The sequence below is a fragment of the Leuciscus leuciscus genome (assembly GCF_965113295.1).
Source record: "Leuciscus leuciscus genome assembly, chromosome: 3".
Lineage (NCBI taxonomy): Eukaryota > Metazoa > Chordata > Actinopteri > Cypriniformes > Leuciscidae > Leuciscus > Leuciscus leuciscus.
Window position 1 is genome coordinate 17,899,595 of NC_138727.1, and position 22,865 is coordinate 17,922,459.

Below are 22,865 nucleotides of genomic sequence, written 5' to 3' on the forward strand. Positions count from 1 at the left end.
ATAATATGGTTGTGATCAGACACCTGTCCTGCCAGGCTTGCAGAGTAAAGAAAAAGCACTGAACTACCATTGCATTGAGCATGTCATAGATAACAGACAAGACTTATCTAAAGAAGCAGGAATGATTTGGACATTTACCTTTACAGTAGTCCACTATTTCTGGTATTCCATTTCATCAGGTTCGTGAAGTTTTGATATTAAATCCTTTTAGGTATCTAATCTAGCTGCAGAAAAAAACATGTCGTCACACATTATAAACCCCCTCTGGCTTTGAGATCCTCCACAGTGTGACTCCGTATGTGCTGGCCATGTTAACATCAGATACTCTGACTGTGCAGCATCTGTGCTCTTTTCATTCAATCATCAATCTTATCCCTCTCCAATCTCCTTACTTTCAGCATCATTATCATCATCTGCAGCTGAGCTACTCATTATTAACTTTATAAGACACCAATTTAATGGGTGTTTTAAAATGTCATAACACCGACTGAACAGTCTGTGTTTCTGTCCCTTCACATCCCTCTCTCTCCGCTGTTCTTTTATCCTTCTAATTGTTCAATTTGCTCATGATATTAAACCTCTGCTGTTTCTAAGTGGCAGATTAGTGGAGTTTAAACTCAACATGAAATCAAAATTGACCCCATTTACTTTCTTAATACATGTTCCTGGTCTTACTGTGAATTATTCATCCATATTTTTCAACCCCTCACTTTCAACCACCTGTCATATAGACCACTTTTCATGATACATTTCATTTACAATGGATAAAATCAGGCCATACTTGACTCAACTCGACTTGCATTAAATATCCTGTTTCACTTGGAGATATTTAACATCATGGGATTAAAATGTGTTGCGAATAGCATTTCGTAATGACTTGTAATATTACTTACTGTAATGATTCCTGTCTTGTGTTTCCCTCGTCTTGTGTGGACTTTAGTTATTTCCTGTTCTGTGTCATGTTTTGTAGTCCTTTGTAGTTTTTCTAGTTTATTAGTATCCCCAGGTGTTTCTAATTAGCCACACCCCCTTGTTATCTTGTTTAGCTTGTTGGTCCCTGTGTATTTATAGCCCTTGTGTTTCACTTGTTACTTTGTCAGTTGTTGTACATGTAAGGGTTGCTTCTAGTCTTGTCATGCTCGTGGTTTTGTTTCTTTATCCCTGAAGTTCTTTATTATTTGTTCTATGTCTATTTCATTAAAACCTTGCGTTTAGATCCTCGCTTCCGCCTGCTTTCTCCGGCACGTTACACTTACAAAACAGTGTGCAGTTCATTTGCTGTTTTATATGAGACTTTTAATTGCTCTAGATTAACATTTTTATATGTACAGTATGAGTTTAAAATATTAACTTCAGTACATAATTAGACACTTTACTCTCTCAATTGCCTGATTTTTTTTTTTCTCAGGTGTTAAATATTTATGAATTAATTTCATGTGATTTGCTTTGGTGCGGCTGTAAATCACCTGCATTAAATCAACTGCTATTCTAATCGCCTTTGTTTTATATTTCCAGCTGCGTACTCATCCAGCTGGTGTTAAATCTAATAATATAATTAAGGGTTGATGGAATGGATGTGGGGGTGTTGTAATATGTTGAACATTCAGATATACCGGTCATAATCATTTGTCAAAAGAAAATAACAAAATACACTTGAAAACGTCTTGAGTCTTGTAGGATTTGAACACTTTACTGTACATCCACTTTAGCTTTCTTCATGAAACAGGACATTCATCATTTTATTCAGTTATTACAAATAAGGCAGTTTTCTGAATCACAGTATCTCTTTTTTTATTTTGGTAATATAGATTCTATTTCCTAGCTACCTAATTCTACATTTCAATGTGACAAACTGGCTGTACATGCTTTGAGTCAAAGAAACCTATTGATTTAGTTGCTACAGTAGTTCTTTCATTCCCTTGTTTCCCTCCAACTAGGACAGACTGGGCCAGTGCAAAGCAGGTCCTGGGTGACGGCAACTTCCTGAAAAAGCTGATGGACTATGAAAAGGACAATATCAAACCCCAGATTATTCAGAAGCTACAGAAATACATTAACAATCCAGACTTTGTACCTGAAAAGGTGGAAAAAGTGTCCAAGGCCTGCAAGTCCATGTGTATGTGGGTAAGAGCCATGGATCTGTACTCTAGAGTTGTGAAGGAGGTTGGACCCAAACGTGAAAAACTGGCTACTGCTCAGGTGAGTCTAGTTTGTGTGTGTTAAATGAGAACATGATAAAGATACAGGGTTCATTTTAATGCATTATGAGTATCATTTACATTGTTCCATTATGATTTTCACTGTGTATTGTTTGCTGTGATTATTAATCTGATTTGTTTTTATCAGGCCGAGTTGGACGCAACAATGTCCACCTTGAAAGAAAAGCAAGAGAAACTACAAGATGTGGAGAACCAAATCAAAGTTTTGCAGGAGCAGTTTGAGTCCAGTGTGGCTGAAAAAGAGACGTTAGGTGAGATAGAAAAAGAGAGAGATGAAGAGACAGATAGTGTATAAGCTTTTTGCAACTTTATAATTATTTAAATTAGTTAAATGTGTCACTGAGGGCACTAAATGACAGAAAGTAAGAAATTGTGTCGGGGCCAAATAAAGGGATTTAGAAAAAAATATATAATAGAATCAAAATTGAAAGAAGGCTTTTTTTGCGGATAACTGTACAAAGTCAAGTGAATTAGATTTACATTTATTACAAATAAGGGCATCATTATATTATTATCCTGCAGGGATGACACATTTTTGATGGCCAAAATCCAAAAACTAGCTACCATTTTAGCACTTTCGGTCCCATCGATGGGTTTTTAGTTAAATGCCTGAAATACGGTCTATAAAATACATCAGTTATACTCCCTGTGCCTTGTGATTGTTTTTTTTGTTTTTTTTAAGCTTTTACTTGTCTTTAAAAAGTCAGTTGATAACAAGTGGCTAAATCAGACTACAGAGTCCGTTGTTGGAGACATAAAGCAACATCACAACAAACAGGAAAACTCATCTACTCACTAGTCTGCTTTCACAGCCTTGTTGTGTTTATAATCGTGCTCTTGCAAACTAACTATTTTTTTAAATAAAAATTGAGAAAGTTGTTGGAAGTGATGGTGAACTCATATGACCGTGGTGTAGTTCCTTTATAGCCCCCTTTTTTTTTTTTTTGCTTTTTGCTTCTGATGATTGTATTTAGGCTTCAAAATTCAAGAGTTGTTATTTTCTGCAATAATCCAAAAGCCAGTCCTATGGGGTTTCTGTCGAGGGAACCAGGGTGATTCTGACTTTTGAGTTGCCCTACAAAAATACATCATCAATGCAGTGCTTTATATACGCTGTGGGTCCAGTAATAGTGGAATTTTGTGCATGTACAAAACTACACATTTTCATGTCGACTAGTCAGGTTGTCGACATTTCTAGTTTACCAGTCTTATGGAAGCCTGGACCAGTTCAAATGGATTTCTTAAAGGAACATAACACACATTCTTGTTTTCAAAAACAAGTTAAAATGTTTCTCCAGACACATTTAAAATGTTTTAAAATAGTGAACTATTTTTAAGGTGCCACACAGGATAGGTCGCTTTCCATTTTCATGTGTCATATGAATTTGTGTGTATGTTAATGCATGTTTGTATGTGGGTTGTAGCTAAAACCAGGGCTCTGACTGAAGCACGCCTGGGTCGGTCGGGAAAGTTAACATCTGCTCTGGGAGACGAGCAGGTTCGATGGCAGGAATGCGTTACTCTGTTTGAGCAGGAGATCCACAACGTCATTGGAAATGTGTTCATCGCTGCAGCTTGCGTGGCTTATTATGGAGCCTTCACCTCTGATTACAGACAATTGGTAGTATATTAGATCACAACCTTTTCTTACTCCATAACATATCTTGATTATGTAATGCCACTGAGAATTTCTAAAATATTTTCTAGAATGACTTTAAAGTCAAGCCTGTCGTATCTTCTTTCTCCTGACCTATGTCAGTCGCCCACCATACCAAACTATGACACATTAAAACAGAATTTCCCCTTCAGCTTACTGAACACTAACACTTGTTTCTGGGAAATGCATATGTGTTTAATAAACATTTTTCGTTTTCCTGTAGCTTATAGATCACTGGATCACACGCTGTCAACAGTTAGGGATTCCTATCAGTGACAACTTTAGTCTTATCAGCATTCTAGGAGATCCCTACGAGATCCGACAGTGGAATGCCGAAGGGTTGCCGCGGGATAATGTCTCCACAGAGAATGGAATACTTGTGATGCGGGGACGCCGCTGGCCACTCATGATTGACCCTCAAGATCAGGTGACCTCTAACATTTCCAAACCTTCCATCAGTGCTCTGTGTTCCAATACAGTACCTTGTTAATTTATTAGCAAGGCAAGTCACAAGAACAAATTCTTTTAAATGGTACAAAACAGTATAGTTTCTAGACTACAGTACCTCACATAAACATTAAAACTCTTCATGAAAGAGTTAAGAAGGATCAGTGTATTCAAAAGCAGCTTATTTTTAGGTCGAAAGGAAGTTAATAAGTTATTTTTCTGACAGTTAAAACAGCTGCCACACACTGTTTCAGGATGATCATTATAGTTTACCCCATGCAAACTTGATGGTGACATCAACATTTATGATAGCCCAACCACAGACTTTCCCCACTGCTGCGGCCAAGGAAATGCTACTGCGGTTTCATGACCTGCATGGATAGGCTCAGGAGGAGCTACTTCCCTCAAGCACTCTGAATTCTTAATGAAGACACTGCCAAGGGACTGCTTTATATCATAAACTCTCACATGACACCATACACTACAGTACAGTACACTACAGTACATTCCATTACTATACGACAATTAGTATGCATATCTTTTGCACATTTAACCATCCTACATCAAACACTACCACGTTTTTCTAATGTAATTGAAAAGGCTTTGCTCATTGGTAATTTCCATTATTTCAAGTAGACACCCTATAGATTTGCAGTATAAAGTGTATATACTTTATTTGTCTGTTTATATTTCTGTATGTACAGATAGTGTTCCTTTCTGTCTTATTTTATATTCATGCTTATTTTGTTTCATATTAACTTATTCTTACAGACAAAGTACAGTATGTACATTTCTGCAGCATTAGCATCATCAAATGGATTTGCAAAAATGTCTGCGTTCATAAGTTTTCAGAATGCTCCTTCTGTCTGCTATCAAATAGACCCACCCTAAATTCACACTGTTTACACTTTTTGGGGACCCATAAATCAGGGTTCCTGCAAGTCTTAAAAAGGTATTAAAAAGTTGAACTTTTGCCCGTACAGAAATTAAGGTCTTGTTTTTGTAAAATGAATTCAAAAGTAATGGATATCTTTTTTGTTGTATTGTCAAGCTCTAAAATTTTGCTAATACAACTCATTGTGTTTCTCCCTGGACATGTACATTTAGAGAACATATTGATATATTGTTTTCCCATTAATTTATTCCTTAAATTTTCTTTACTTGATTTTAAAAAGGTCTTTTAAAAGTCTTAAATTTACCTTCACAAAACCTGCAGAAACCTCTGCATATTAAGCATATCAACCTCTACATAATAGATTGGATAGGTAAAGTATTTTAACTTTGGAAAATGTAAAGTTTGGGGTCGGTAAGATTTTTTTTACTGATTTGAAAGAAGACTGCATCTATGTAATTAAAATACAGTAAAACAATAATATTGTTAAATGTTTTTACAATTTAAAATAACTGTTTTCTATTTTCATGTATTTTAAAATGCAATTTATTTCTGTGATTGCAAAGCTGAATTTTCAGAAGCCATTTCTCCAGTCACATGATCCTTAAGAATTCGTTCGAATATGCTGATTTGGTGCTCAAGTAACATTTCTTATTATTATCACAGTTGAAAACAGTTGTGCTGCTTAATATTTTAGTGGAAACTAATCATTTTAAAAAAAGTACAAAATAACATAATTTATTTGAAATAGAAATAATTTGTATCTTTACTGTCACTTGCATCCTTGCAGAATAAAAATATTCATTCTGAAAAATTTTACTGATCCCAAACATCAGTGTATAACAGTAGTGTGTTTAAACTGACTTTTAAACCTTCACAGTATTTGCACTACCTGCATTATGAGTCAAATGAAAGACATTGATGATTGGATCAGTGTAGCACAGACAGGTAATTTGAAATGGTGTACTGTGAATGTAAAGAGTTTAGTCTAGTTGTATCCATATTTTCAATCTATTCCATGAAAGTCTTAGGTTTAGGGACAAATGGAAGTAATATGGTGCTAAACTTACACTGACTTGTTGAAAGATGCTTGCAGAATAATTCTTGACACCTCAATAGATCTATTCCCATTGGATCCCAATTTTGCATTTCATATCCTCTCTGTGACATAAATGAACGCGTCAGGTGAAGGACATCTTTAATAGCTGAGTGTTGTTCAATTGGTTGGAGATGTTGTCAAACTGGTACGAAGTACAGCCTTCAAAATCCAAATAGGAAAACAACCAGACTCTCTGCATTACCATACAAATATCTTTCTCCCATTCCACCCTCTCCATTTTCATTACTGTCCTCCGGTTTCAGCTCACTTGGCTGTCGTTCTCCTTTTTTTCTCTGCTCTTTCTTGTCGTTTGTGTTTTGCTCTCTCTCCATCCAGCTGTCTCTCTTGGGAGAATCTGTCATCTAGAGAGACTGAAACAGACATTCAAACATCAGTCTGTCTCGCATTTATATACACACAAATACCATGACACAAACACTCTACACTCAACTCAGCTCCACTCTGCTTAGTGGCACTGATGGCATGATGCTTAGATTCCACATACACACTTTTATATAGTAGTACATTACTTTCTTAATTTCAGCAGAATCTACTTCCACACAGATTTTTACAAAGGGTCAATTGTCACATCCTTTCCATCTGATAAAGATAGTTTTCTAAAGATAGTATCTATCTTTTTCTCTCTGTGTGTCTCTCTCACACATACTCATGCACACACATACGTACACACACATGATGATTAAAAAATTTATTTTATGTCATATCGCTTTATGTCATCATCTTTATATTATGGTCAATGATGTGAAGCTATCTATTAAAGTATTTAAATTAATAGATTATGTATCATTTTTATTACCTTTATTTTATTTAAAATTATTAAAATACATTAACAATGCAATTAATACATACAATGCATATGCCTATTCTTGAATGAGCATATTATTATTTTCTGATATTGATATTGATATTTTATTTTGATGTTTAATATTTTGGGGCATATAACTGTCTTAATGTCATAATGAAGAAAAAAAAGTCTCATTAAAAGAAATTATTAAATAATTTGGCATAATTTTTGTAATATATTATTATGATCTGGCATAAATTTATAAAGTTTTTGGGGAATCACATTACATGACATTATGCAACGTTTACAACCTACATTTTCTATGTTTTCATTTTGTATCTAGGCAAACCGTTGGATACGATCTAAAGAGGCAAAGAACGGTCTAAAGGTGATCAAGCTAACTGACGCAGGCTTCCTCCGAACACTTGAGAACTCCATCCGGCTGGGCATGCCTGTACTTCTGGAGGAGGTAACCCTTCTTTCACCTTTGACACTTTTTAGTCAAATTTAAATACAAATTCACTACTGAAAAAAATCAAGTAAATATTTTAAATTATGAATTACAGTTGTGAGGAAGTGATAACACTTCCAAACTGATCTGATCGGCTTTGAATGGTTTAATTCAGTCTTATATAGTGATTCTGTAGTGTGTTTATTAGTTCTGACTCTTGCCAGATGTGATTTATCTGATGAATCTAGTTTCAGTCATCTTTGTTTTCACTTCTGACTACTGAAACGTATGGTTTCCCTCTATTTTAGGCCATTTTGTACCAAAAAGAGATCTAAAATGAAAATGAATGCTGAATGATATTAATCTTAACAGCAAAATGATGAAATATCATGCATTTCACTCATGTCTGTGTGTGTGTTTGCAGATAAAAGAAACTCTAGACCCTGCTCTGGAACCCATTCTTCTGAAGCAGACGTTTGTGTTAGGTGGCAGAACATTGATCCGACTGGGAGATTCTGACATTGACTATGATAAAAATTTCCGTTTCTACATGACCACCAAAATGGCCAATCCCCACTATCTTCCTGAGGTGTGTGTGTGTGTGTGTGTGTGTGTGTGTGTGTGTGTGAGGAAATACATGACATTTTATTTACAAGAAACAAGAAACACAAAATTATATTTAAATTTTTTTTATTTTTTATTTTTTTTGCATTTAATTTAATTTAATTTAATTTAATTATTATTTAATTAAAATATTTGTTCTATGGTGGACCTCTCAGTAACATGGATTCATTGGCTACTGGAAGAGACGATGATAATTCATTCTTCCATGCAAATGTCTGACCCCTACAGTTTTTTGTTTGATTGTTTGTTTCATGTAATTATTGTATGTTTCATTAGCAGCTCATTGTTCATTTTATAAACAATGAGGGGGGATTTAGAAAGGAGATTCTGGGGTCGAGGTTGACACCTGTTTAAGGTCAACTGGATTTGGCACTGTAGCAAAGTGGACATGGCTGGCACCAGCCCTTCACATATCTGTTCTGCCACCACCTTGTGCACCAATCCCTCTCTGGCTCCATGCCATATCATCTCTCGCTATATAATTCTGGGGTGGATGCGGATCAGCGCCCACCTGCCAAGAGACAATGCTCTAGCAATCATAACAGACAGGACCACGGGCAACAGCGCTTGCAGCAGGCAGAGAGCACACCACCAGATATGGTTGCCTGTCAAACGGGGCTGTGCCGTTGTAAGCTCCAGCATTAGAGACAGGACAGACCTGTCATCTCAGCTTAAATAAGGGAGATGAGCTGTGCTGAAAGACCAGTCTGGACTAAAGAAACATTCTCAAAGACAGACAGCAAATACAAAACACACATGAGCCTCCAGAGGATTTTTAGAGAGGAAAGGGACAACAGCAGCATCTCTTGGGGGATTCATTTAGCAGATAATGTCAATCATTATTTACATGCCCCTAAAGAATACATGTTTAGATTGTGCTATTTATTCAATTACATTTTTCATGACCATGTCCACATCATCATCATCACATCATCAACATCTAAATTAGAAAAAGTTGTTCAAGTAGCTTACTTTCAATTAATGTTGAGACTGTACAAGTTAGGATATGAGCCCTTTAAGCTACACATTCATTATCGTTTTGTAACCAATTTTCCATGTCAGGTGTGCATCAAAGTGACTATCATAAACTTCACTGTTACCAAGTCTGGACTGGAAGATCAAATCCTCAGGTAATCCCCTGCTTTTACTATTCAGATTCAAAATGAACACCCGGGATACATGATGAATGAACAATTTTTGGATTTTTTTTTTGCTATATAGAAAAACGTAATAAAGTTTAATAAATAAATCCTACATTTGAATCCTCCAAAGGTCTACATATTCACCTTAAAGACAGCAGCTGAATCAGTGTTTTTTCTTTTTCTAAAAGCAAGAAGCAATAGAATAATATAGTAGCATAAGAGGCTAACTAGCTCACAGTATTAGAGTTAAAAAGAAATTCACTTTGGCCTCTTTTCACCTTCTACTACCATCCATCTTAGGTGTTCCAGTCAAAACTGACCAACCAAGACACATTTACAACTGCATTGGGTGCATTTGTAATTCATGACATAAGATGTCTAACTAAAAATATTATTTGATGTTGATTAACTTATTATTCTCTTGCCAATGCTCACTATGTAAAATATTGGTTGACTTTGTAGTGATCATTTATTTCTGTCTGTGCCCAGTGATGTAGTCCGTCTGGAGCGTCCTGACTTGGAAGAACAGAGAAGCCAGCTGATAATTCGCATCAATACAGACCGAAACCAGCTGAAAGCTATTGAGGACCGAATCCTTAAACTGCTCTTCACCTCTGAGGGCAACATCCTCGACAATGTGGATCTTATAAAAACTTTACAAGAGTCAAAGGTCAGTGGTTTGGGGTCAGAAATTTAAAGAGAGGGAATGACATTTGAGCAGAGTAGTAGACAAAAGCAGTTCAATGATTATGTAGAAAAGCAGGTTATGGAATTTAAACTGGTTACTCTAAACTGACTTGTAAAACTACAGTTCAAAGGTTTGGGGTTGGAATTGTTTTATTTATCTTATGCTCACCAAAGCAACATTGACATTTACATTGATTTATTTTTAGTGTCTAAACTCTTTTGGTTGCCACTGTTTATTTAATAATTGTCATTAAACCCACACACACACACTATCCTAATAAATGCTTCATATAAAAAGGAGATGTTTACTTTAAAATAATTCCAAATTCCACACTCAACTAAAAAGAAAATAGCCTCATTTGATAGCGATTACATGTTTATTTGGGAATGAGTGCTGACACATACTTTAATCCATAGCTTTTCCTCTGTGGATTTGTTTTAGCACACTTAATTTTTAGCAAATTCCCTCAAAATAGTATGTTTTTGCCACTGCCAACTATGAGCAAGCACGTCACTGCCTGTCACTCTTCCGACACCCACAGAGTTATGAAGGCTTGAATGGGAGGAATGGATGGATGGATAGATAGATAGATAGATGAATGATAGGTTGGGCCGGCAATGAACGAAATGTCTGTCTTAAAGATAAAAATTCTGTCTCCCTCTGACAGCTTTGCTACAGTCTCATGTATCTCTGCGACACTTATAATGCTGTCAATGTGGACGGCTTTACAGCTCCTTTTGCATTTTAAGAGCTCTTTATAAATGCATCAAGCTTTCAAGTCATTACATTTGTCTCTGTTTGGAATATAACACTTATACTTGACATAGAGCAGATCAGCTGACAATTTATCCTCTTTTCTCTTGTACAGGTGACATCTCAGGCCATTAAGTCTCGGCTGTTGGAGGCGGAAACAACAGAGGAGATGATCAATGCAGCCAGAGAGAAATATCGCCCTGTTGCCACACGTGGCTCCATCATGTACTTTGTCATTGCCAGCCTGTCTGAGATTGACCCCATGTACCAATTCTCCCTAAAGTACTTTAAACAGGTACTTTCCTTTAAGAGTAATCATTCTATAATATGTTTTTCAGGATGTGATATATCAAAAATAATATTTTTATATTATACTACCGGTTTGGGGGTCGGTAAGATTTTTTAAATTCTCTCTTTAAGTCTCTTATACTCACCAAGGCTGAATTTATTTGATCAGAAATACAATAAAAAGCTAACTAGTAATATTGTGAAATATTATTACAATTTTAAATAACTATTTTCTGTTTTTAAAATGTAATTTATTACATTTTGTCAATTTATCTTTTACCAGCCATTATTTCAGTCTTCGGTGTCACATGATACTTTAGAAATTATTCTAATATGCTGATTTCGTATTATTGTTCTGTTGAAAACTTTTCAGGTTACGAATGTAACCATGGTTCTCTGAGAAGGGGAATGAGACACTGCGTATTAGATCGACGCTGTGTGGAACGGCATCAGTGTGACCGATGTCTAAAGCACGTGTATACACACGACAATTTCATTGGCCGACGACAGTCCATGACATCACTACACTAGCCTGTACGTAAAAGAGGACACCTGCAATAGTGTCATCAACTTTTTTTGTCTGAAGGAGAGGTGCAGGGAAGCCCGAGGCATGGCAATGAGACGCAGTGCCTCGTTCCCCTTCTCAAGGAACCATGGTTACATTTGTTACCTGAGACATTCCCTTTCGAAGTCAACATTGCGTCTTGGATCGACGCTATGGGGAACAAATACCCACTTCACCATGCTGAGGGAATGCCAGCCTCATTAGCTGTACCTATGCAGACCTGCCAACCTGTACGCATTTTGCGTAGCAGATAAGCATTTTGACTTCAAAGTAAGCTGGTACGATTTGTCACTCTAAACTAGGCAAAAACCTGGTGATGCCTCTGTGCACGCGCAGTCCTCAAATCAAGCAACAGCAAAAGAAGAGTTCGACCAATCATAGCGCTGGGTTCATTCCCCAAATAGCAAGCGGGGATGATTGACAGATGCGTAAAGCCTGTCATTAAAAAGAGACTGAAAATCGAGACCAATAAAGAATCCCGCTCGATCCCCCTTCCACTCCCGCCGTCTGACTGATTTCATGAGCGAGGACAGTACAGTACCTCTAACTCCTGAAGGTAAACGGCCTGGGGTGGATGTGGAAAGTTGAAATATATTGTACTGAGTTAACTTAATCCTATGGATTTGATGATCACACGGATCGCATGGATTATCTTAAAATACTCCATCATTCATGGTCACTCAGAAAAGAGGAAGACATCATACAGCCATGCAAATAATAAAATGCTGAAGTAATGCTGAACAATAAATCTTAATAAATTTGAAATCGCTCTGGCTTAGTGATTATGAAATTGCTGTGATTTGTGGATTACCGATAAGCGCGAGTCTGGAGAAACGGGCGTTTATTTATTCATTCTCAGTGCTGAGAAACGTAGCCTTCATGTGTTACGTTATCGTGTTAATAATAACTAAAGTACCTAATTTTGTTACATATTTATTTTGTATGAAAACAAGCGCGTTAGTTACTTATGGATTAAAAAGTAGCCTAGGCTACTGTTGTATCAGTGCTGCGCGAGCTGTCTCTTCACAAACATGGACGCGCGCACAGAGAGAGAAGATAATTGTAAAATGATAATTGACGGGCTAAATTTACATTTTGTTCTTGCTTGTTTCTTTTCTTTCAAAATGTCAGAAAGCATTTTGTATTATCCATCCGTGTTTTTTAAATTTGTTAAATAACGGACGTTTTACTGTTAATACAGCCCTCATTATATGTCGGATTTGTCTAACTTATACTTGATATTCATTTTAGAATAAGTGATTTGTTATGCTATTATTGGACTCCTGTCTATTCATTGTCAACTGTTTTCTATAAAAATGTTTGTATTGGTTAACATTTATTCAGCTAATGCGTGTCCTGTTTAAAATGTGCAATGTTCAAATGCAAAGACAGCACGTCACAAACAGAAGCCCTTTCCCTGTGGTATTTAGTATCATATTTGGATATCGGAATAATAAATTAAGTAGCCTATCTTAATTGTACAGAGCCCATGAGGGGACCTTTGCAACAAAAAAAATATACAGACTTTCGCGTGCGCACGAGACACTTTAGCGTGAGCACGAGAAAACTATCGCGTGCTCACGATAAACTTTCGCGTGCTCACGCGTTACAATTTCCGATTTGTGTTATAGTGTCATTACTACAAATGTGGGAATAGGGATGAGATGAGAGTGTGCTTGGAGAATGCCTCCAGAGATTTGTCTTATTATAGGGAGTTTGCATTTGAGATTGATTTGTGGACTGTGCTTTACTGTAGGAAAAAAAGCATGAATATCACATAAATGAATATCAGGTCCCACATCATGCATTACATAATCAGAGAGTAGCCTATTTCTTTTCGTTTTGAATTGTTTCGTTTAAAGACATTTCAAGCTTTCTTCAGATGTATTTCTCATGTCTGTGAGGCATACACTGAGTTTCGGTTAATTTATGATGAGATGCGCTCCAGTTCACGTGCAATGCGGCGCCTCCATGATTATATTGTCTGCTGTATTTGCTTCTTATTTATTAAATACAGGCAATTGGTTGATGAAAAATTTATTAAAATGAAGATACAATTTATACAGGCTTTCTACAAAACAAAACTTAATGAAGTGGTCAAAATCATGTCTGACCCACTCCATGTCTCTCGATATATTGCGCATCATATCTTACTCGTGCTGTTCACTTTTCATATTCAACATAGATGGAAAAAAATAACATTATAACATTTTAACAAATATGAAACTAAATGCGCTTATTTAATGGCTACAACACATATAGTAGGCCTACAGACTCTCTATTTGTACAAATTGCTACACATTCATTTAATTCTGAATTTTGCACACATAAGTTGAAAGGCATTTGTTTGTGCATAGTAAAACATATCTGCAACATCTATCAAGTTCACGGATAATGGTGCGTGCATTTATTAATTAGGCCTATTATCTTAATGAATAATGCAAAAAGGACGAAGCATGTAAACTGCGTTGTTTGTTTATTCAGAATGGAATGGATCGCAAATGGATCCGAATGAAGAAACATTCTTCTTTTTTTTTTTTTTTTTTTTTTTTTTTAACGTGAACAATGATGAACACAGAAAATGAACAAGAATGAACTTTGGATGGCCTAGGGGGAGTAGGCCTAGGCTACTACTCTAATATAATTAAACAAGGTTTTATAATATAGAATATTTTTTAAACAAAATAAATATTTTTAAAGCCTATTATCCCAGGTGTGATGCGTGCGAGTGGAGGAGACACTGCGCATGACACGTGACGTGTTGCATTTTGTAACACAAATGCTTGATCAAGGGCCCGGCCCGAGGATAGTGGCGGGAAATATCGGCCTGACCTGGCCCGAGGGTCTGGTCGGGTTGGGTCAAGTTCGGGCTCGGGCAGAGAATCTAAGCTCTAATGAGAGGGTGTCTCTTACCATCGGAGAAAGCATTCTGCTTACATGGATCACACGAGGCACCTCAGCCTATATGTCAAGTCAAGTCAAGTCAAGTTTATTTGTATAGCGCTTTTCACAATACAGATTGTATCAAAGCAGCTTCACAGTATTAAATTAAAATAATACAACAAAGTTTGTTTCAAGAGGAATTTATTGATTGATAAAATTAGATTAAATATCCCCAAAATATCCCCAACTGAGCAAGCCAAAGGCAACATGTAATGGCAGTGACGTCAGTGTACGCAGTTCAGTTTTATGACAGTCAGTTTCTTGTGGAATATTAGCGCGTTGGTCTTGTGAATAAATTTGGTGGTAGGACTGCACTGTTTTTGGACTGTGCTTTACTGTAGGAAAAAAAGCATGAATATCTCTATTAGCTGCAAAGTACTAGTCATTGCAGGCTGCAAAAAAACGTACTCGGTTACTAACGTAACCTCGGTTCTCTCTAGAAGAGGGAACGAGTACTGCGTAAGATATCTTACGCTAGGGGAAAATCCTTTTCCGCGAGATATTGAAGCCAAAAATTATCCTTAATTTTGTAATAATGCAAAACGCGTTGCAGCAGCAATGCAGACATAGGCGAGACAGCTCGCGCGCCTATTGGCTGCTCTGCGGCAACTGCAGCAGCCTATCGAGCGAGGCCTGGCGTGACGTCAGACCCAATCAGGGCACTTCGCGCCCGCTGCGTCACGTCCCGCCGAAATGGGCGTGGTCTAGGCCTATAAATATCGCTCGCAGGCAGCTATTATCTGGTTTTTCATCATCGAAGCAACCAGAGCGTGTGCATGCACGGCAAGATACGCAGTACTCGTTCCCTCTTCTAGAGAGAACCGAGGTTACGTTAGTAACCGAGTACGTTCTCTTACGAGAGGTCTCTCGTACTGCGTAAGATATCTTACGCTAGGGGACCCAATGTAAAACGCCGTGCATGCTGAGATCTGACACCAAAGACCCAAGGGCGAAAACCCGGGGTACATATAGTGCACAATCACTCAGGGAACTCACAGGGAGTCCGGGAAGAGGGAGGGGTGCAGCCTCACTTTTCCACATATAGTAGCGTCGATGGGACGCGAATTTCATCATACAGACAGGGCGGGGTACGGCCTGAACTGATGGGGAAAATGTGGGTCTTACACAGTTTGCCCAGCTTTATACTGTCGAACATTGAGCTGTGCTCAGCAGACGCAGCATTCTGAGCTGATCGCATCAGGTCAGATAATACTGGTAAATTTAGACCGACAGCAGCCTGGCCTGCAGGGCGGGAACCTCTAGGTTATAAAACCTTATAAATGTAGACGGGGAGGCCCAGCCTGCCGCCATACAAATATCTTGCAAGGCAATCCCACTTGACCAGGCCCACGAAGAGGCCATGCCTCTCGTGGAGTGCGCTCTGACACCCAATGGGCACTGCATGCCCTTGGAGGCGTATGCCAGCGCTATAGCATCAACTATCCATCTGGATAGGCTCTGTTTCGACGCGGCTAGTCCCTTAGAACGTCCGTTAAACGAAACAAAAAGCTGCTCCGTCTGTCTGAAAAACAGACGAGCGAGACACATAAGCTCGTAATGCCCTGACTGGGCAAAAGGAGGCTCGCGTCTCTTTCCTCATCAGGGACCGGTAGGGCTGACAGGGAGATAACCTGCGCCCTAAACGGTGTGTTGAGGGATTTTGGAACATAACCGTGCTTAGGTCTGAGTATAACTTTTGAGTCATTGGGCCCAAACTCCATGCACGCCGCGCTCACAGAGAGCGCGTGCAGATCCCCTATGCGCTTCACTGAAGCGAGAGCCAGCAAAAACACCGTCTTGAAAGACAGGTGTTTCAAATCGATTGACTGTAAAGGCTCAAATGGCGCACCTTTCATGGCTTCCAGAACCGTAGAAAGGTCCCATACGGGGACTGAGGGAGGTCTGGGAGGATTCAGTCTCTTAGCTCCTCTAAGGAAGCGGATGACTAAATCGTTCCTTCCTATTGACTGACCAAGCGTTGTTTCTGAGAACGCTGCTATAGCCGCCACATAAACTTTGAGCGTGGAGGGGGCCCTGCCCCCATCCAACAGCTCTTGTAGGAAGGAAAGCACCTCCGTCACACCACAGTTTGTGGGTGACACACCACGGGCTGTGCACCAGCCCGAAAACACCGACCATTTCGAAGAATAGAGTCGTCTTGTAGACGGAGCTCTAGCCTGCGTGATCGTGTTTAATACTCCTTTAGGGAGTCCAACATGTACCCGTTGATGGCCCAGACATGAAGGGACCATAGTTCCGGGTGAGGATGCCAGATCGAGCCGCGGGCCTGTGAGAGGAGATCTCTCCCCATTGGTACTGGCCACGGGGCAGTACTTGCTAACTGCATCACGACTGGGAACCAAGGTTGGTTTTTTCCAGAACGGTGCTACCAGCAGTACTGAGCATCCTTCTTCCCTGATCCGTTCCATCACCTGAGGCAGGAGAGAGACGGGGGGAAAAGCATAGAGCGGGCGGCGGGGCCACACATGGGCCAGCGCGCTCCTGCTCTTGGAGAAAAATTCTTGACAGTGAGCGTTTTCTTGAGACGCAAACAGGTCCACTTCCGCTCTGCCAAATTTCTTCCACAGCAGATGGACTGTCTGTGGGTGTAGAGACCACTCGCCTGCCGGAACATTGTTCCTGGACAGTCTGTCCGGTCCTATATTCAAGATCCCTGGCACGTGCGCTGCTCTGAGCGAGCGCAGGTTGCACTGAGCCCATACCAGGAGGCGTTCTGCCAGCCTGTACAGTTTCTCGGATCTGATGCCGCCCTGGCGATTTATGTAGGACACCACAGACATGTCCGAACGGACCAAGACGTGGTGACCTTTTATTTGGGGACAAAAACGCGTCAGCGCGTTGTCTACTGCCAGCATTTCGAGGCAGTTTATGTGCAGGAGCTTCTCCCGTTCTGACCACTGGCCGAAGAACGGTCTGCCCTCGAGCAGCGCTCCCCATCCCGAGGTGGACGCGTCCGTGGACACCACTTTCACCCTCGAGGAAGTCCCCAGGCTTACACCTGATTGGTACCAGTCGTTCGCTTTCCAGGGTTTCAGAGCTGTAACGCACTTCTGATTGACCCTGAGGCGAAGCAAACCGGGTGCCCACGCTTCGCGTGGGACTCGCGCTTTCAGCCAAAACTGCAGCGGGCGCATGCGGAGCAGACCCAGCTGGAGCACTGACGATGCTGAGGCCATGAGACCTAGCATCTTCTGAAATCTCTTGAGCGGGACAGACGCGCCGCAGCGAAAAGAGTTCGCTGTGCGTCGAATGTCTACCGCGCGCTGTTGTGATAGTCGCGCTATCATGGATAGTGAGTCCAGTTCTGTGCCCAGGAAAGATATTTTCTGACTGGGTGACAGGGAGCTCTTCGCCCAATTGACACTCAGACCCAAATCCTCGAGGTGATCGAGTAAAATGGTCGTGTGTTCTATGAGCACTGCGCAAGATTGCGCTAGAATCAGCCAATCGTCCAAATAGTTCAGCACTCGCATGCCTCTCATTCTGAGGGGTGCGAGCGCCGCATCCATGCACTTCGTAAATGTACGGGGTGCTAGGGACAAACCGAACGGCAGGACTGTGTACTGATATGCCTGGCCCTCGAAGGCGAATCTCAAATATCGCCTGTGACGTGACGCTATCTGTATTTGAAAATACGCGTCTTTCAGATCTATTGACACAAACCAATCTCCTTGGCGAATCTGCACAAGGATTTGCCTGGTCGTGAGCATCCTGAACTGTCGCTTCACAAGCACTTTGTTCAGTTGCCTTAGATCTAGTATGGGTCTGAGACCCCCGTCTTTTTTCGGTACCAGGAAGTATCTGCTGTATAGCCCTCCTTCGCTCTGAACTTGAGAGAGAGGCTCTATGGCCCCTTTGTTCAATAGTTTCGTCACTTCGGCTCGAAGTAGATGTGCTACTTCTGTTTTTACCGTGGTCTCGACGCGCGCCACATAGCGGCGAGGGCGTCGGCGAAACTGCAGCGAATAGCCTCTTTCTATAATGTTCAGCACCCACTTCGAAACCCCGGGTAGCTTTGCCCATGCGTCTGCATGGATCGCTAGGGGTTGAATACGAAGCGCGCTCCGCTCGCTCAGCGATGGAGAAGCTTCGGTGTGCTGTAACACAAGCGTGGCGCTCGTGACATTTGAGGCATGGGGCGCGCTGATGACAGCGGGCAGATTGCCCGCGCTCGACTCCTCTGCGGTGGTTAACCGCGAGGGGGAGGGCTGGGCGGTTCCCGTGGGAACTGTCATGTCTATGTGTGGATGTGGGCGCGGGACAGCGGGCACATTTATCACACCGAAAGCATCGTTCGCTTGCGTGAAGCGAGTGCACGTTGGTTTCGTTTTTACAGAAACCGTGAGACATGCATAACGTGGTGTTAGTGGGCACATTCACCATGTTTGAAGCGCAATCGGTCTGAGTCGATTCATGTGCGCGAGCCCTGTGTGACGGGCTGTGCTTGTGTGTAGAGATGGGCACTGGGCAGTGGGCATTCTTCTTACACATAAAGCACCATCGGCCGTGGCCGGGACACCAGAAAAATTCACACTTATGGGATTTATCTGGGTAGCCGTAAAAACGGCGTTTGTGTGCAGGCAAGCGGGTGACAGAACCGACTTGTTTACTGCAGGATACACTGGAACAGTCACATTTACTGGAACTGAACGAGCGAGAAGTAGAAGAAACAGAGAGCGTCAACATGCTGGCGTTTATTGCAGGCCTGCGTGCATTACAACAGGCTTGTTCACTGCAATATTGACATTTCCAGTCGCCTGAATTCCAGAGGGGAATGGGAAATGTATAGGAAAAAGGAGGTTGGTCCGTCCGCAGCGGGACCAGAAAAACTCCCTTTTTTCCTTACGCCAGTGACGCACGGAACACCATAGAAACGGTGTTTGGGTGCAGGCGAGCGGGTTGTACAACGCGCTCGTTGGCTGCAAAATACACATCTGCAGTCGCCTTTTCAGGGAACTGACAGAGCGAGCATTGACGGCATAAGAGAGCGTCAACGTGCTGGCGTTTGTTTGCAGGCATGCGTGTATTACAACAGGCTTGCTCACTGCAATACTGACATTTCCAGTCGCCCGAACTTCAGAGGGGAATGAGAAATGTACGAGAAAGAGGAGGTCGGTCCGTCCGCGGGGGGACCAGAAAACTCTCTTTTCTCCTTTCGCCAGTGACGCACGGAAACCATAGAAACGGTGTTTGGGTGCAGGCGAGCAGGTTGTGCAACGCGCTCGTTGGCTGCAAAATGCACGTCTGCAGTCGCTTTTCAGGGAACTGACAGAGCGAAGCATTGGCGGCATAATTTTAACTGCCGCTAGACCGGGATTCGAACTCCGGTCTCTCGTGAGAAAAAACAATGATTCCGCCACTGAGCCACAGGGGGGGAACGCAAAGGTTTTCGGATGCACGAGCATATAAGAGCGTCACATGCTTTCTTCGGCGTATGCTTGCAGGCGCGCTTGTATTAAAACAGGCTCGCCTGCTGCAATATTGATATTTCCAGTCGCATGGTCAGGGAACTGGGAATATGTATGAGAAATTGAAGGTCAGTCCATCCTCGGAGGGACTAAAAACACACCTTTCTCCTTTCGCCGGTGAGTGACGCATGAATGGGGCGCAGAAGGCAGGGTAGCTTTCTTATAACGTAAAGAAAAACTAACCCCGACCGTCCGCTTCCAGCCTCCCTTGTGAGCGGCGCAGTTTGCGCGGCTTGAACAGAGGGAGAGAGAAAGCTAGCCCCGTGACCGCCCGCTCCTGACATCCTCTGTGAGCGGCGCGGTGTGCGCGGCTCGAACAGAGGGAGAACAGGTATCGTCCCCCAAGCAGGCAAGGCAAGCGGGCGAACCGGCAAGCTTTGGGGGTTGGGGGGGGGGGCGGAGGAGCAGTCTCGGAGAAGGATGCCAGGTGAGTCCTCAGAGTCACCATAGGCAGAGCGAGTGCGAGAGCTGCGTGATCAGGAAAAGGGGCGTCTTGAAAAAGACGCCCAGCTCTTTTAGTGCAATGGGAGTGTGTGTCGCGGCGGCGAGCACACACACATACATAAACACAGTAGCAGAGAAAGGATATAATGCCGGAAAGCGCAGCAGGAAGGCAAGGAAGGCGGCGCGGCCAGCGACTTCAGTGACTCGTCCCGCTGAAGGTGCTCTCTTTCAGACGGCGCGGCTTCTTATCCAGCTCCAGCGATGCGTGTGCTTCGCTTGAAGGATGAAAAATCAGATAATAGCTGCCTGCGAGCGATATTTATAGGCCTAGACCACGCCCATTTCGGCGGGACGTGACGCAGCGGGCGCGAAGTGCCCTGATTGGGTCTGACGTCACGCCAGGCCTCGCTCGATAGGCTGCTGCAGTTGCCGCAGAGCAGCCAATAGGCGTGCGAGCTGTCTCGCCTATGTCTGCATTGCTGCTGCAACGCGTTTTGCATTATTACAAAATTAAGGATAATTTTTGGCTTCAATATCTCGCGGAAAAGGATTTTCCCCTAGCGTAAGATATCTTACGCAGTACGAGAGACCTCTCGTAAGAGAACTACATTTAAGATTACACTACAAACTTAATTGTAATTTAATACATATTTAATTCATTAAAAATATTTTTATACCATCATTCATGACAAAGCGTTATATCATCATCATTAAGCACACAGCAGTTGACACAACACTTAATGTTTTATTTTAATTAAACAACATACAAATATTTATAATTAAATTCATGTTGTCTTTATTCATTAAAATGCATATTATCAGCATCATATGCATACATCAGGTACAATTCAAGTCTTATCTTAACTGGTAAAACCTGAAAGTCAAAGAAAGAAAACATCTGTATTTTATACTTTCTTTAGACCATATACATGTACAATATCACTCAATATTACTATTAAATACTATGGTAATGTCGCAAATGGATCCTACCTGTCGCGACATTCCCTTCTTTGCATTCTCTCATAAAATAACCTTTTATCATAGTAAAATCTACATAGCCTATCATTCCCAACAAAAGTATTGTTTAGCGCAAAACGTGTTGAAGATTAGTGGACAGGCAGTCGATTCATTAAATAAGCTATTTCCTCACAAAAACGGTTATGTGAAGCCATATCCATACACTCTCATCTCATCCCTTTTCCCACATTTGTAGTAATGACACTATAACGCAAACTGGAAATTATAACGCGTGAGCACACGATAGTTTTCTCGTGCGTACGCGAAAGTTTCTTGTGAGCACCCGATAGTTTCTCGTTCGCATGCGAAAGTCTGTTTTTTTTTTGTTTTTTTTTGCAAAGGTCCCCTCAGGGGCTCCGTATTATTGTACACAATGTTCCTATGTTTTTTTGTGTTTAAAAGAAAAAAAAACTGTTTTCTAGGGGTTTCTTAATTTTAGACCAGTTGACCAGCACACATTATATGCAATGCAATATAAAGCATGTGTGTCGTCGTCGTCGTCCCAACCCCCCGTCGGTACGCAAAAAAAGCATGTGTGTCGTCGCCGTCGTATATTGTTTTAGCTATTTGGGAATACTGGCCCAGGGAGACCATTTTATACACTACCCTAGCCTACCACTACCACTAGAGGGAGCAAACATGGGGGTTTTCATTTAGAATAACTATTCACCCTCCTTGCTACATATAATTTTAACCTCTAGGAAGCCTCAATGGAGCTTCAGGTCTACTACCCCAGAACAATCGGAAGAAAGTGCTCACACCCTGCCTTGACTAGTACAGGACCCCTAGACTCCCAGAACCTCACAAAGGTGCCTAATAACAAGAAGAGATTTGGATTCTACATGGCCAGTTGAGGTTCCAGCAGGGAGTGGAGGACCATACTTTAAAACCCAGACAGTAGGGGAGGGTTCTACTCTACACTCAACCCTGAAGAAAAGCTTGCCTATGGAGCCTGGTAAACGCTAGCTATGAACCTCGACACTGCTATCCTTCAAAGAGAGGAGCCATCCAACTTAAATATCCCTCTTGGTGGAGGCAGCTTAACACTCTCATCTAGGACCTGCTATACCTAGTGCTAATTTAGATTAGCACTAGCCCTAGTAGAGCAACAAGAAATTCACTATTCTATTCTCAAGCCCTGTGCCAAATGTGTGCATGTGAAATAAACAAGGCTGGCGCAGACTCAATGGCCAACTAGGTGCTCAACTTTCATCCCTCTATCTAGAGTCTAGAGAGTCAAGCTTAGGTGGAGCTTCTCACCGCAACCACATCACAAAGCATTCTTTCAACTCCCTTGAGATTTTTATCACCACAGTCTGCTACCACAAATGCATTGCTATGA

General features: G+C 41.3%; 1 protein-coding gene and 1 long non-coding RNA gene across 2 annotated transcripts in view; one reads left to right on the forward strand and one right to left on the reverse strand.

Annotated features, from left to right (window-relative positions):
- The window catches only part of dnah6 (dynein, axonemal, heavy chain 6), a 127,018-nt gene that overhangs the window by 76,318 nt on the left and 27,835 nt on the right, over positions 1-22,865 (forward strand). Inside the window, exons 54-62 of the mRNA XM_082164569.1 lie at positions 1,938-2,199; positions 2,347-2,470; positions 3,644-3,840; positions 4,100-4,303; positions 7,463-7,588; positions 7,995-8,159; positions 9,257-9,324; positions 9,826-10,006; positions 10,893-11,072. Coding sequence (XP_082020695.1) covers positions 1,938-2,199; positions 2,347-2,470; positions 3,644-3,840; positions 4,100-4,303; positions 7,463-7,588; positions 7,995-8,159; positions 9,257-9,324; positions 9,826-10,006; positions 10,893-11,072 — 1,507 coding nt within the window. The remainder of the gene's footprint in view (positions 1-1,937; positions 2,200-2,346; positions 2,471-3,643; positions 3,841-4,099; positions 4,304-7,462; positions 7,589-7,994; positions 8,160-9,256; positions 9,325-9,825; positions 10,007-10,892; positions 11,073-22,865) is intronic.
- LOC309495054 lies at positions 14,537-21,670 on the reverse strand. The gene is made up of 3 exons (XR_014204528.1): positions 21,115-21,670; positions 14,781-14,980; positions 14,537-14,591 (listed from the first exon to the last, which is right to left on the reverse strand). It is a non-coding gene; the product is annotated as an uncharacterized lncRNA (long non-coding RNA).